At 41.5% G+C, this 12623-nt stretch overlaps 1 protein-coding gene across 5 annotated transcripts in view; it reads right to left on the reverse strand.

Moving 5' to 3' along the window:
• Positions 1-9250: 9250 nt before the first annotated feature.
• Dnase2b (deoxyribonuclease 2 beta) overlaps positions 9251-12623 on the reverse strand; it is a 36079-nt gene continuing 32706 nt past the window's right edge. For 4 of the 5 annotated variants that reach the window (XM_016003285.3, XM_076575168.1, XM_016003295.3 and 1 more), the window contains 2 exons: positions 11604-11801; positions 9251-9725 (listed from right to left, as the gene is read on the reverse strand). In XM_016003285.3, the coding sequence (XP_015858771.1) occupies positions 9385-9725; positions 11604-11801 (539 nt within the window). In that variant the 3' untranslated portion in view covers positions 9251-9384. The remainder of the gene's footprint in view (positions 9726-11603; positions 11802-12623) is intronic. The other variant, XM_042280081.2, reaches the window with a different exon arrangement.

A 12623-nucleotide genomic window follows, 5' to 3' on the forward strand; every position in this document is an offset into this window, starting at 1 on the left:
CCCAGCACCCACGTTAGGCAACTCTTGAGGAGCTGTAACTCTAGCCCCAGTGGATAGAATGCCCTCCTCTGGCCTCTGAGGGAAACTTCACATGCATGTGTATACACACACACACACACACACACACACACACACACACACACACACACACACACGTACACAAATAAAAATAAAATAAGTCCTAAAAAATACAGATGGGCTTTTTATTTTCCTGATTTGGTGTGACTCTCAACCCCTGCCCCTAAAACATACTTCAACCATTTGGTTAAACCAGCCCTGTCTCCAAAGTACAAAACTTCCCTTTCTCCATGAGTCAGTTGCCCCTAAAGATTATTCTAATCTTCTTGCTCAAAACAGAAAAGAGACACAGATCAATTTTCAGATTATGTTTAGATACATCTTTAGGGTACTGAGGCCAATTTATGACAATCATTGAATGACCCCTCTTCCTTCAATTCTGTCTCAAATACAGCCATGGATGGGCAGAATGAAAGCTTTACCTAAATGCATCAAACAGTTTGCTTTCTGTGGAGAGCTCTGCACCACAGCAAGTGAAGAAAAACACTACTGAGTGAGGTGGGATCTTGGAATTTGATTAGGATGCTGGAGACCCAGCCAATCAGGAGCTTCCCTACCTGCAAAGGTTATGAAGATGACCTTAGGCTTGGTACTGAGTACACAAAGTACTTCAGTGAAAGCCAAAACAAACTACCAGATATTTGTTGACCATCATCTGCCTACCTAACATGCAGATACAAAGTCCCTCTGTACTCAAACACCCTGTGTACCTGAGATGGTGTAGCTTAGCAACCCAGGTCAGAGTACACACTTTGATCCAGCTAACTTTTCCCTCAGAAGGGAAGGATTTCACACACTTTGAGTACCTGTTTGTAGAACTTCATATGCATTGTCTTTCCTTAATTGTCTTCATTTTACCGATATGAATTCATGTCCTTGAGGGTTTAAGAAAATCGCACGTGGCTGGGAAGTGGCAATCCTGGAACCGAAGGCTCCCCTTGCTTTCACAGCCGCATGCCTGTTTGCTTTGCAAATAATTGCAGCCTTGTCCTTTAGTCGGGTTGCTAACGCCATGTTGGGAACCTGCACGCTGAAGGCTTTTGAGAGACTTCTATGGATAATTGTAAGATTTACAAATGTGGCCTAATTGGCATCCTCTATACTTGATTCTTCCAGTATGAGGTAAAGTAGAACTAACTGGATTTTCTTTATTCGTTATTGAGAAAACACCATCCGTGTGCAAAGGGGGAGGGGCAATTCAAATAGCATTTGCAATAACTTATTCTATTTAAGGCAGTCTGCTAGACAGATTTCTTCATGCACTTGGTAGTTAAAATGCAGCTCAGAGAGGGAATTGGCTCCCCTGAACCTCTGCATTAATATGATTAATTAGTATAGTTCATATTGATTGTTTTCTTGGCAGTTGAAAATGGAAGATGGGGAAAGACATTAAATGTGAAGCCCTGAACTGTTTTACTTCATTACCTCATCCCTTTTCTGAGCATGCTTGCTTTTCCATTTGGAAACTGGCACAGAGGTTAAGTCATTTGTTCAAGGCCACACAGCGAGTAATTGCTCAGGGTCATCGGAGTCAAGTTTGCCAACAAGCTTGGGTGGTTCCAAAAGTGTCATCCTGTGCCGTGATCTCTCCCAAACTCGTCTGGGGTCTCATGGGCAGCACTTTTAATTGGTTCAAGTAGCACATATATATTTAATGTTTCATTCAAAGAGCTTGGAAAAAATATGGGCAAGCCACAACAGCAACAGAATCAAGTCGTGTTAGAAAGGGCCGTGTGGAAAGAGAGGAAGGCAGGAGCCAGTTAACGAGGAAGAGGAAGTGGGGTTAGAGATAGTCCATCTTGTTCTCTGCCCATGACAGCCTAACGCAGGCAGTCATGCTGCTGCTATGAAGGGCGCTTGGCAGAGGCACAGGACATGGGTCAGCATGACAGAAAGATGAGGCAATGTCACCGTTCGGCTGGTGTGTGGCTTCTGAAAGCATTTTATACAGAGAGGTGGCAGCAAAGACGGAAGGAAGAGAGGAAGGGGTAGGTTTAAAATGACCAACTGAAGAAGCAGCGTTCATTTGGTACATGTATATATATATATATATATATATATATTTTGAATGATATTTATTTATTTAAATGATGTTTAAATATTCAAAGAATGAGTGAAACATCACTCAAATAAATTTATTTGAATGAAACATCATTCAAATAAATAAATTTGCATATGATATATATGTATTTATTATTTATTTTTGCAGTGCTGGGGATTAAACTCAGGGCCTTGTACATTCTAGGCAAGCACTATAACACTAAGCTGCATTCCTAGCCTCTTTTTATTCTGAGACAGAGTCTCAGTAAGCTGCCAAGGCTGGACTGGAACCCACCCTGCATCCCACTCTGGCCTTGAACTCATGATCTTCCTGCCTTAGTCTCTAGAGTAGCTGATATTCTAGACCTTCACTAACAGGTCTGGATACATCTGCATTGAAAGAGATTAATTAGGAAGAACTGTGTTCATATAAGTGCTGGCAGGATGGATAAGAATAATTTTTACGTGGCTGAGTCTGGCTACACCAAGAGATGCCCAATGGCCTGTGTAGAACACGATTCTAATAAGGCTTCATTATGTAGGTCACAGGAGCTGTATGTTTTCATACTGGACATCTTTTCTGGCCCAGTGTGATCAGTCAGCACCTTTGGGATATGGTTAGCAAAAGAATCTGAATGAAGTGCTACCCTACTACTACACACAGGCTTAGCGATACTTTGCCAGTGTTCAATGAGCTTTATGGGATAGAAGCAAATATTTCCTGAATACCTGCCATAGCTTGGGTTCTTAGCATGGATTTTTTTTTTTTAGACAGAGTTTCTGTGTTGTTTTGGTGCCTGTCCTAGATCTCACTCTGTAGACCAGGCTGGCCTCAAACTCACAGAGATCTGTCTGGCTCTGCTTCCTGAGTGCTGGGATTAAAGGCATGTACCACCACCGCTCAGCTAAGCTGGTCATTTTTATTTAAATGTTTTGCATGTTGAGCTTGTCTTATTCCATTTGTTTTTGGGGGGGGGAGGGGCAGGGGATCTCTCTCTCTCTCTCTCTCTCTCTCTCTCTCTCTCTCTCTCTCTCTCTCTCTCATGTCAGGATTGACTTTCAGAGTCTCCTAAAATGGAATAAAGTAGAAAATGAACTTTTGTAGATCCAGAGGAACATTGTTTAGTTTAAATCAATCGTTCAGCCAGAGAGTCACTCCCTTACGTCATGGACTTTGTCACGGCGGTCATTTGTTGTCTCATTTTGTGGATGAAGGCATGCAGACTGAAAGTGAAGGAATTAAAAATGCTATTCCATTAAAATGACAACTAAGATGAGCAGCAACCAGTACACTGAGATAGATGTGGCCAAAACTGTAGGAAGAGACAGAAAAGGTCATCATATAATGATTAAGGGATAAATTCACCAAGAAGTTACAATAATTGCAAATGTACATGTACCTAATACTGGGGTAGTCAGCTTTATGAAGCAAACATTAGGTATAAAAAGAGAGAGGCTACCTATATCAACACCCATTTCAATAGTTAGATCATTGACACAAATTCATTTTAATATCAAAGACTTTCATGAGGAGAAAGGCCCAGCTAAGTGCTTGCACATCTGGAAGAAAATATTTAGACAACTACAAAAGCCAGTTATGACTTGGGGGCGGGTGTTAAATGTTGGAACTACAGGAAGAAGGAAGGTAGATGACATGTGGTGACTAGATGGGAAGAATGGCTGGGGAAAAGCCAAGGTTAGACCTAGAGTTGATAGCTATTGTAAGCGGTTTGCACAACACAATTGTTTTTTGCACTTTGTTTGAAGTACACTTTTCTAACCTTTCCAGTTCTTCATCTCAGCTTCTAGACAACATATTGAGCAAGAGTAGACTCCATTCCATCAGTCTTACCCAGTGGAAGATCCCTATCTTGTCCATGGGAGACTACTTGGAAACAAATCTTTTCATCTCTTCCCTTTGTTCTTTCTATCATGCTAGGAGCTGGCTGTTCTTAACAGTTTTCCCACACTTTCCTTGTGTTTTCTATCCTTCTTGTAGAAGCTACACTTAGATCACCAACATAGGAGAGAGTTGGCTGTTCCTTGTGATGGCCTCTTCTTTCTGTTTATTTTCTCCAGCCTTTCACCTGTTCAGTCCTGGTGAGATCTCTGCCAGAGCCTCTATGCCATTTTCTGTATTATTGCAGCTATGTTACATGTCTCTATGCCCTGTATCTCTCTGGCGATCACTGTGTTCTATTTTGACGTAGAGAGAGAATATTACATCTACCCTTAACATATTTAGTGTTATTTGATTTAAGCCACTCCAAGCATGGGATCTCATGGGAAGCCAATGTCATTATCTCTTCAGGATCTGTTCTTCCTCTTTTCCATTTGTCAGGGGATCAAAGTGTTTTGAAATGCTCACCCAAATCATTGTGTCAGCTCTCCTCTATTATAACAGATACCTGAGAAAACAGGCTTATTCTGGTTCACAGTTTTGGGAGTTCAGGTAAATGACTGATTGGTCTCACAGCTTTTGATCCTGTGGCCATGCATATCTTGATAGGGGCATATTGCAGAACAAAATTATTCACCTTGTGGCCAGAATGTGTGTGTGTGTGTGTGTGTGTGTGTGTGTGTGTGTGTGTGTGTGTGTGAGAGAGAGAGAGAGAGAGAGAGAGAGACAGAGACAGAGAGACAGAGAGAGACAGACAGACAGACGAGAATGAGATGCCATAGTCACCTTTGGAACATGGTTGTAATGATGTGAAGAACTCTAGGCCAAACCTCTGAGAAGTTCCTGTCAGGATTCCTATTCTGGGAATGACACCTTTAACACATGAGCATTTGGGGGGGCGGTCACTTAAGATTCAAACTTAGCACTTAGTTAAAAACATCCAAAGGACAGGGTAAACTACCAGACCCCTGCAGAGCAGAGCAGAGGCTGTTTGCCTTCGTTTCTGCACATTAGAGTTCCTGAGACAGAATATACCAAGTGGATTCAGTTGGAGAAGTGTTTGGACTCTCTTTTCAAGTTGACAGAATCCCACTATTACTACCCTCTGAATAATGTGTGAGTTCATTGAGCTGTGCTCCCCATTCACTCAGTGTTTTGTTGACCGTAAAGATACCAAAAAAGGCTCTTGTTTGGTTGCTATCCAAGGACACTATACCTCTGACAATTTTATAGCACACCAGACTTACACCTCTTGTCATAGATGGGGAAGAGGTATCCAGAGATGTCTGGTTCAGGATTTGAATACAGTTCAGAGGTGGAGTACTTACCTAGCACATGTGAGTCTGTGTGCTCCTTCTCCATCACCTCTGAGATATCTTATTCATAGACAAGCTGTAGGCTATCTAGATGATAGTTTTCTACATACTTAGAATCTTGTTCTTAAAGATCTGCTGAAGATTCAAGCTGTGAAACATACTTGAGACATACCTTCTAGCCAGCTTTAAAAATGAGCTGGCTTTTTGGAGCCCATTACCTATGGTGGGACACCTCACACAGCCTTTATGCAGGGGGGAGAGGCTTGGACCTGCCTCAACTGAATATACCAGGCTTGATGACTCCCCATGGGAGGCCTTACCTTTTTGGAGGAGGGGATGAAGGCGGGTTGGGGGAAAGGCTTGGAGGGAACAGGAGAAGGTAAGAAAGGGGGAAGCTGTTGGTAGGTAATAAAAATTTTTCTTAATAAAGAAAAAAATAAAAAAGTTCAGATGTTGTTTATCTATATTCTGTGTTTCCTCAAAGAGCATTGCTCTTCTAGAAGTCCTTTCTTTCATTTATTGACCTGGGAATGTAACGTAATTGTAAAGATCTGTGTTGTCTTGAAGTTGCTTTGCAGCAATCTTGACTCAATAATTTCTGATCATTTTTTTACATCTTTACTCAAATATCGTCTACTTTACTGGAAAGAAAAAACAAAGATTTTTTAGCATCAATATTTCATAACTGTTATTTTCTGCTAAAATATAAAGTATTTCTAGATATTTATTTTTGTACATGTATGTTGTGTATATATGTGTTTGTGTGTGGGCGTGTATTCCCGACATGGCACCAGTGTGGAGGTCAGAGGACAACCTCTGGTATCCTTCTACTTGGTGTGAGGCAGGGTTTCCCTCATTGACAACTCTGCCCAGGCTAGCCAGCCTGCAAGCTTCAGAAAGATTCTATTGTCTGCCTCCATCTCATCATCTCATCATAGGACTGCTGTGATTATAGACATCCACCACTGTGTGCAGCTTTGACATGAGCAACTGGGACCTAAACTTAGGTTGTCAGGCCCATGCAACAAGTGTGTTTACCTACTGAGCCATCTCCCCAGCCCCATAAAATATTTTTTCATCATAGCTCTTTTTTTGTGAACAGTAGCTATTCAGGTCACTCAAGTCATAAGCGAGCTTGTAAAATGGCAGCTGTACAGCTGCTTTCTCGGCAGTCACTCTCTCTTCCTAGTAGAGAACTCGTTCAGTCACTGTTTCATCCTAACATCCTGAGCCAGATTCCCTTTGAGCATCTCCTTCCACTGAGAGGTATTTCCTTTTGTGGCTCTACCTCAGATCTTATGAACCTGGAGTCCATTCAACATCGCTTTCCTAATGACCATTCAGATATCATTATTTTTATTTCACCAAAAGAGTCTTTATTTTCATGAGTCAGATTCAGAGCTGGGATTTCCTCTAGCTAGTACATCTATTCCTTGGGAGTTGAAATTGTCAGTGTATTAAGACAAAAGGCAATAATTCTTTTAGCTGAATAAAAACTTCAACAAATGTCTGAATATTTGAAGTCCTAACATAACTTCTTGGTTTTATCTCATCCCACCAATTTCTTTCCACTGCTTGTTGTGAAAACTTTCCCATCCTATGCTACATTCTCAAGCTTATTTCCTCTTTAATCCACATTCTATGTCGGCATGTAAAGTGCTTGTAACTGGGACACTGTGAACATCATAATCCACGCCTCAATTATTATTTCTGTTGAAAAGGCTTGGTACCAAACTCTGCCATTGTTGCTTCTATACACAGGTAAAGGTTGTCTCCGTGAAAATAAGCAAGGACCTTGTGCTAGACAGTTTTACATCAGCTTGACGACACAGGCTAGTGTCATTGGCGAGGAGGAGCCTCAACTAAGAGACTGCCTTCACTGGGCTGTAGGCAAGCCTGCAGGAAATTTTCTTCATTGGTGATTGCTGTGAGAGGACTCAGTTCACTCAGTCAGGCCACCCCTGGGCTGGTGGCCCTGGCTGCTATAAGAAAGTAGGCTGAGAAATAAGGCTGCTACTTTCTCTCTTTCTTCCCTTCCTTAAGGAAGGTTAAGTATTTCCATCTCTCCATCATCAGAAGCCACACCTTTCAGGTGTGTGTCTGCGGTGGGCCAGCACCTCTTTTTTTCTCCTGCTTCTACACTCTTACTTCTGTATAATCTGACTGTATTTTACCTTCCTAATTTTATTTATTTACTTTTGTGAGCATGGGATGTGTCATTTTCTAGACTATCTGGAGTTACGTGTTGGGAGATAATTCAACCTAGTGTATATTTTTAGCTCAGTAGAATCGCTCCATTTTAGCCTTCCTTTTATATTTTATTTATTCTTTGTATAATTGGATCAAGTTTTGCCCCTCTCCATTTGTGAGTCGTCATCTTGCACTTTTAAATTTTCCATTAACAATCACATTTTATAGAGATTATTTATACTCAGATATTTTCTGTGAGACCAAAATATTCTTCCCAAGCCCTTTAATATTCCCAAGTAGGTAGACAGCATCCAAAAAACCCGTCTCTTGTACTTGTTTTTGACCAGAAGACAAGTAACTTTTTCATGGCCTCTCATTGGACCAGTAGGTCCTACAGACTGGTTCACATTGAGATATCAAGATATCCGGTATTTATTCACTTCCTTCCTTTATTGTCTTCTGGAATCTCAGTTAAGAGCACAACTTCAGCGCCGAACAGTTCTGCAAACCTCTGTGACTTGTCAGGAAAGTGAGAGCAATGATGGTTATTGCTGAAAAGAACTGCTATAAAGATCAAGGAAGGCAAGGTATAGTGCGTGTGGACGGCACCACGCTGTGCCGTCAGCAAGTGCTGAGCAGCCACTGTGTGACTCGAAGCCACTTTTGCTCGGTTCTAAGCTTTTGAACTTGGAACCCACATCTCACACTTTATTAAGTAACTAAGGCTTCCGATTTCATTGTCCTTTTGTATATCGCACATTTCACGGTGAGAACTCCAGAACAAGAAACACTGAAACTAAGATGACTACCCTTGATTTGTGCTTCTTCATTTACATTTATTTCCTTCAGATTCATGGGTTTATACTTACATTGTTTTCATTCTATTTCTTTACCTATTTTTTTTCCTCAAAATCATTCACAAAACTTCTTTGTGTTCTATTTTATTGGGTGGAGGTCAAATTTGAAATTCCCCAGCATTTTACACCCTAAACTGTATTACAGCAGAAGTGGAGGGGGAATCTCAGGGCCTTACATGTGTTCTGCAAAGGCCCTACCACTGAGCTACCTTCCAGACATTCTTGAATTTTTTTGTCAGATAAGTTCTCACTAAGTTGCCCAGGCTAGCCTGAATTTACTTTGTATCCTAAACTGGCCTTGAACTTGTGATCAACAGTTCTGCCTCAGTCTCCTGAATAGCTGGGATTATAGACCTGGCTTCCTCCTGCGATTTCCTTGTTATATGCCAAGCTCTGTACTAGGAGTCTGAATATGCTTAGCTATGATCTCCTTGTTTTAGACTGAATCAAAAATAGCACGGAGAATTCAAGTGAGCAGCTCAAGATGATGTGAGTAGAAAGAAGCATGTGCAAAAGAGGCAAGGTTAGACCTAAACCAGTGCAGAGGAGGAGCTTTGGGGGATAGGACCATAGGAGCAAACAGTATAAAAGAGGAGAGACAGAGAGACAGACAGACAGACAAAGACAGAGAAAGAGACAGACAGACAAAGACAGAGAGACAGAGAGCACTTTGATTTTCTTTAAATAGGACAGTCAGGAGAGCTTTGTGAAAGAGATCAAATTTAATCTACAAGACAGGCCAATGAAGATGACCAAACTGGAGAGAGTATTTTCTTTTGTTCCATCATTATCATTATTTGGGTTTCTAATTCCATAAATACAAAAACAAATTTCTACTGATTAAAACAGAATGGTAAATGTGGACCCACTACAGTTTTTAAAGTGTTTTATTGGATGCTATGTTGTGTATACCCAGAAGTTTTTAACATCTGGAGAATGGATCCAAGGCAAGAAGTTCCATTTCCAGTATTTCAAGGACAGTGCATATGTCTTTTCCTCAAGCTTAGTCACATGGCTCATAATGGACTAATAATCTATGAAATGCGTAGTAAATTTCCTGATTGTGGGTACAGATGAATCCTCCACTTCTGAAGGCTTGGCGTGGGTCCCGGTTTAGGTCTCCAATACAGGTCCAGCGATATTTGGAGCCCTGGGTGGAAACACACCATTTGGAATGGTCATGGTAAGAACTGAAGTAAGGTCGGTGATACAGCTTAATGGCCTTGATGTTGTAGACATGGTAAGGAAGGGAACAGTTTGAAGGAAGCGCGTGTCCCTTTCGCTGCCAGGTTTCTGCTAGCAAATCTGTCTTCAACTGTTGAGCCATCCAGGCTGTAAAGATGTCTAGGGGCCAGGAGGAGAGAAACAGTGAATGAGATCACCAGATAATCCCTGAAAAGTCCCTAGGGAGTAGAAGCCTCCATTTATTCTTGCTCTATACATTTGACAAATGTAATAGCATGACCACATTATAACATAGTGGATGAGAAAGTATTTTCTAAATCCTAAAGCAATGTTCAAACAAAAGTTATTATAAAGTTATTGTAAAGATGTTGGAGTCTGCATATGCCTTCTCTCTCACACAAAGAAAGCAATATACAAATGTTTTAGCCATAAAAAGACTTCTAGAAATAATAAGATGGAGAATTAGAGGCAATTTCAAGGATTTTTGTAAGCCATACTACTATGACTGAATTTTTTAAGTCAGTGAGAGAATTTTTATAAAAATGTTAGTGTAGAGAAACTAATGTATGGTCATAAATGTCAATTTGAGAGGTACCGTCCAGGATGAACTTGGAAGGGTGGATTTCAGAAGATGTAGGAAACATCAGCTTTTCACAACAGCTGTGGCAAAAACACCTGTGTGGACCATGATGACAAGACAGTTGGAGAGGATATGATAAAATTGAAAGCTATTAAGGACCTGAAACTGGATGGATTTGGTGGCTTGTTGGAAGAACGGGAAAGAAGGAATCTGGAATGTCCTGGAAACTGTGTAGAATGTGAAGGAAAGAGTGGGTATGTGGAGGATAATGGCATGACCAATCCGGCACATTGTACTTGGTGTACCTCTACCAACTCCTGGTGGAAATAACCCATTCACCGTTGAGTACATCTGTTAGTGTAGAAGTCAGGGGCAGAAATCCCAGCCTTGGAAATCATCCAAAGTCTTTCTGGAACTATGTTACATGGTACATAGAGTGATATAAGGAAGGATAGAAAACCATATAGCAATCTCATCTCCTAAGGAGGCAGGTCTGGCACAAGGGACTTCAATACACCAGAAGGAACACCAAGAGGCTATGATCCCAAAATCAGTGAAGGAGAGTGTTTCAGGAGGGGAAAGTTTTCATCAGCACCATGGCTGACAATGACTTTTCCTGTCCCTTTAGTTTCTGTACGTCCAGAGTCTGACACAGGCTGTAGGTATTCAGTAAATTCCTTGTAATGTATAAAAGAAGCAAGAGAGCAAAAAGCATGGTGGACCACTAAGTTATGTAAGCATTCATGGCTGGGGGAGAGTGTTATAGACAAGCAAGACTCAAAGGGAAGAGAATCAAGGTGCTGAAGGCTCTGAGGTTGTTCCAAAAGAAATTTGGGTGGAAAAAGGGAAACCAGAGAGATGGGCAGTTTAGACTTGAGGGATGGTTTTTAAATAAGCCTGTGTGATACAAAGAAAGAGCCCATGAGGGCGGTAGGTTTGAAAGACAGAACAGATACAGAAGAAAAAAATAGCAAGGTATTCTGAGGCTAGAGTGGGTTGCAGAGAGAGTTAGGGGCTGCTGGAATGTACACAACCCCAGGTACAAAAGCATAAAGACAGCTAAGAGGGGGTATGGAACTTAAGTGACTGCTCCCTCCTGTTCTTCGTTCTCACCAGGGGAGAGGGAAGGGCTGTATAAAGAAAGGGCTTGAGAACACGGAGGGCTTGGAGCAACTGTCTGGCAGATGCTGGAAACAGCTGTGGCTCTCTGCCCAGCCGAGACTAACTGAGTTTCTAGAGCCCCAGCTCTGTGTGTTTGAGGTGCTTCTGTGGTTGAACCGGCAACTGCTACCATTCATACAGAACAAGGAAACACACGAGCTGATGCCGGAAGTCTCTCTTCCTTTTTCTTCTAGCTTCCCGACTCCTCTCCCCTTCTCTGTCCTGAATAACCAGAGTGTGTTCTCTAAGCAATCCACACGATTCCTACTAACTAACATGGTGATAGCTTCTCATACCATCAGTATAAGAATTGGATTTCACAAAATGGAAGAAGTTCTGTCCCTGGGCTGACTGAAGCACGGTGAGGTGCCGGCCACGGATCTTTAAGGAGCTGGACTTGGCACACAGCTGGGGCATGTGGATGAGTTCCTGGTGGAAGGTGTTTGGGATGGAGCAGCTGTAGATGTTTGGTTGGGAGATCAAGAGCTGAGAGTCTAAATCAAGAGACAAGGAAAAGTCGAGAACTTAAGCACGAATGGAAATACTTACCGATGTTCTGGATTTTTGTGTCGATTAAAATACAGAAACAAAAAAATTCCCCAAGTGTGGGCACTCCTCCTCACCTGTTTAGAGCAACAGTCTTCAAATGAAGCCTTGTGGTTAAACTAATTAAAGCCTATTGAACAGTCCTACTTTCCATATATGTTTTATGGTTTTATATATTTTTAATCTTCTTGGGGGTGGGGTGTATAATGTTTGTATGTATCTACGATGTGTGTGCATATGTGCCTGTGCCCGCCATGGCACACATGTGGCAGTCAGAGGACAACCTCATGTCAGTTCTTGCGTTTTACCTCATTTAAGGTATGGTCTCTCTGCTGTTTGCCACCGCATACCCGAGGCTCTTTGGCCCATGAGCCTCTGGAGATTTTCCTGTCTTACTTCCGTTCTTGTGGTTGGAGTGTTGGGGTTACAGATGCACTGCCACTATGCTTGGTTTTATGTGAATTCTGGGGATTCAAACTCAAGTTCTGGCAATCTGTTTATCCAAACCCTCTTCCCAAACTGAGTTTTATATTTTCCTAATCTAATCATTAGGTAACTTCTAATTAACCTAATAATTATCTAACTTATCTGCTTATTCAGTAAATTCTGTTGTTATCACCATCCTCATTTTTGAGTTGAATTTACAGAGACTCTGTGCCATACACCTATAAAGCTTGTAGATGTGGAGTTAAAATTCATTCTTATATAACCCTGCCCTGGAGGCCACATGCTTTTTTCCCTATGTGTACATAAATAAAAGTAAAGAACTC

This window comes from Peromyscus maniculatus, chromosome 6 (assembly GCF_049852395.1).
Source record: "Peromyscus maniculatus bairdii isolate BWxNUB_F1_BW_parent chromosome 6, HU_Pman_BW_mat_3.1, whole genome shotgun sequence".
In the NCBI taxonomy this organism is placed as follows: Eukaryota; Metazoa; Chordata; class Mammalia; order Rodentia; family Cricetidae; genus Peromyscus; species Peromyscus maniculatus.